Here is a 2,402-nt window from a genome sequence, read left to right on the forward strand (position 1 = left end):
GCTGGCGAGGCATTGTCTTGCAGTATGTCTCCAATATTGAGATCAGCGTAGTTGCCGGTGTACTGGGCGTCTCGGCCAGAAGCCTTCGGAGATGGTACCATCTCTTTAAGACAACAGAAAATACTGACAACACCCCAAAGAATGAGCGGTCATCTAAATGCATACTAATATTTTAATAAACATTTATCAGATATGGTCACATATGTCTTTCGGCGTTTTTTTCGTTAAGGGTTATGCTAAATTTTAGTCGGAAGGACCCGATATAGATAGGAGGGCTTCCGTAAGGGCCATCCTCCTACGTAGGACCATAAAACTGAGGGTGTTTTGGCAGAAAGGTACAATAACTACAGAGAAGTACCTACATCAAGCATCGAAAACATATAATTAGTGTCTGATACAGGATTTCGTTACGGTTCAGAAAATGACATTCTGTATCATACCGATTTGTACTTACATTTGTCTTCGAAAAAGGTCTTCCAGCCAGTTTTTGCGTGTTCACTCAATTGCTCCTTTGTCATCTTGTCAAAGAGGGTCCCAGCAGAGAGATCAACCGCGTCCTCTTCATCACTCGTCGCTTCATCTTCGCTACTGGAACTTTCACTGGAGGCTTCGACATCGGATACAGCATAGTCGTCGTCTATGGCGAAGTCATCTTCGTCACCAGAACTCATCCGGTCATTGCCAGCCGATATATCTACCGTTTCAGCCACTAGGTGCGTGCTCCGAAGTGGTTGTACACGTGTCGGTGCTGGTACACGTGGCGATCGCTGTGGTGACGATGTTCTCGATGCAACCACCTTCCTTGCGCGCTTCTTTGGGGGTGTTCTCACCACCGTTTGGGGGGGGAGGCGCCTTTGCTGGCGGTTTAGTGTGAGACTTGGTAGGTTGCTTGGCGGGAGACTGGCCGGGAGACGGAGCGGGTGACTTGGCCGGAGCCTTAGCAGGAGTGCTGGCTGAGCATTCGGCTGGCGATGTATTCGGCTGGCGATGTGTCGGATTGGACAGCTGGCAGGCGAGCGGGTGATGCTGGGACTGAAGCTTCAGCAGCAACGGTAGCGTCGTCATACAGAACTACATCACAGTAAGTCTCTTCAACATAAGTATAATACGCATTTTAGGACGTACCATCTTCAAGCAAATGCTTCCATTCTTCATCGGGACCCTCATAATAGTCGACAAGGTGGGCTGCGTGTGGGTGTTTCTCCCAGCCTGCAGGTGTAAAGTTGCGATTCTCAGTTGCAAGCCCTTTTGGGCGCTCACACCTCCATCCAAGTTTCTTGAGTTTGGTCCATATTTTTCCCCAGGTAAGCGACTTGATCCGCTTGCGTTTTGCCACCCAGCTTTGGCTACTGCTGTCCGTCCGTCCGATTCGCAAATGGCGCGAAACCTTGGACACGTGCGAAATCACTGAATCTGAAAATCTCGAAAGGCACTCGTTATTCAGCCAGACTGGGTAGCAAGAGACAGTACAATTACACCAGAATACACCCGATTAGCATGCCCGAATATGCCAGACTCAGGAAGAGCAGGAGACGGCATCAGCTGATGCGTCTTCGGGAGTATACGTATAACCGGAAGCTCGATGTCTGTCGGTTTCGAAAATGAAATCTGCAAGACATTCAGCAAACTGCGCTGGGGATATCTAACTCTCAAGACAAAGTGCAGGGTGAATAACTCGGAGGTAGTCATGCCATTGACACACTCAAACAAAAGACCAAATCATTGAAAACTTGCTCAGCTAAATGCACATGCAGAGATACCGATAGCGTAAATACTGCAACTCCTTCCTACTTAGCGCACGCATAGTAGTAGCACCGGCAAGTATCTCGAATGCCAACAGCATGTACATGGTACAATTGTAGCTATCGAGCTGTACCCCAAGATCACTTTCGTATATTCGGGCTCGGTACTTTCTTGGGGCAAAGTCTGATGGCATCGTCACCAATTTGTCAGCAAGGGGCGAACCTTCACTCCGTAGCTGGAATTCATCGGGTCGTAGACTCATTCGTATTTACATGTCAGGTCAGTCATGACGGAGCACCAGTGATTCTTGCCGCAGATGATCGGAATCAAAATCTTCTCGCCCGTAACACCTACAAACACGCCCTTCATTGTATAGATCGATTAATCGCCATTCATAACGTTCCCCGCGATGGACGTGTCGACCCCAATCGTGTCTACTCTTTCTGCAAACAGCTTCAGCACTAAAGTGTTAACGGTGCAATCACCCAAGGGCGACTTGCCAACGAGCTCCAGCGCTTCCGCCTATATTCAAGAAGATGTTATCAGCGTTGGTAAATCCATTGTATCAATAAATATACGTTAGCTGTACCTGCACGGACAGAAGAGGGATGACCTTCAGCCTAGCAAGTATATCTGGGTCTGGATCAACTTGGAAATGC

General features: G+C 48.4%; 1 protein-coding gene across 1 annotated transcript; it reads right to left on the bottom strand.

The window, feature by feature from the left end:
- Positions 1 to 702: 702 nt before the first annotated feature.
- Positions 703 to 1,155, bottom strand: PITG_02544 (uncharacterized protein; the record flags this gene model as incomplete). The annotated part of the gene is made up of 2 exons (XM_002907415.1): positions 703 to 1,071; positions 1,126 to 1,155. 2 exons carry the CDS (start codon positions 1,153 to 1,155, stop codon positions 703 to 705), a joined length of 399 nt encoding a protein of 132 aa, XP_002907461.1.
- Positions 1,156 to 2,402: the final 1,247 nt, after the last annotated feature.

The sequence above is a fragment of the Phytophthora infestans genome, genomic scaffold, assembly GCF_000142945.1.
Source record: "Phytophthora infestans T30-4 supercont1.3 genomic scaffold, whole genome shotgun sequence".
NCBI classification, from domain to species: domain Eukaryota; phylum Oomycota; class Peronosporomycetes; order Peronosporales; family Peronosporaceae; genus Phytophthora; species Phytophthora infestans.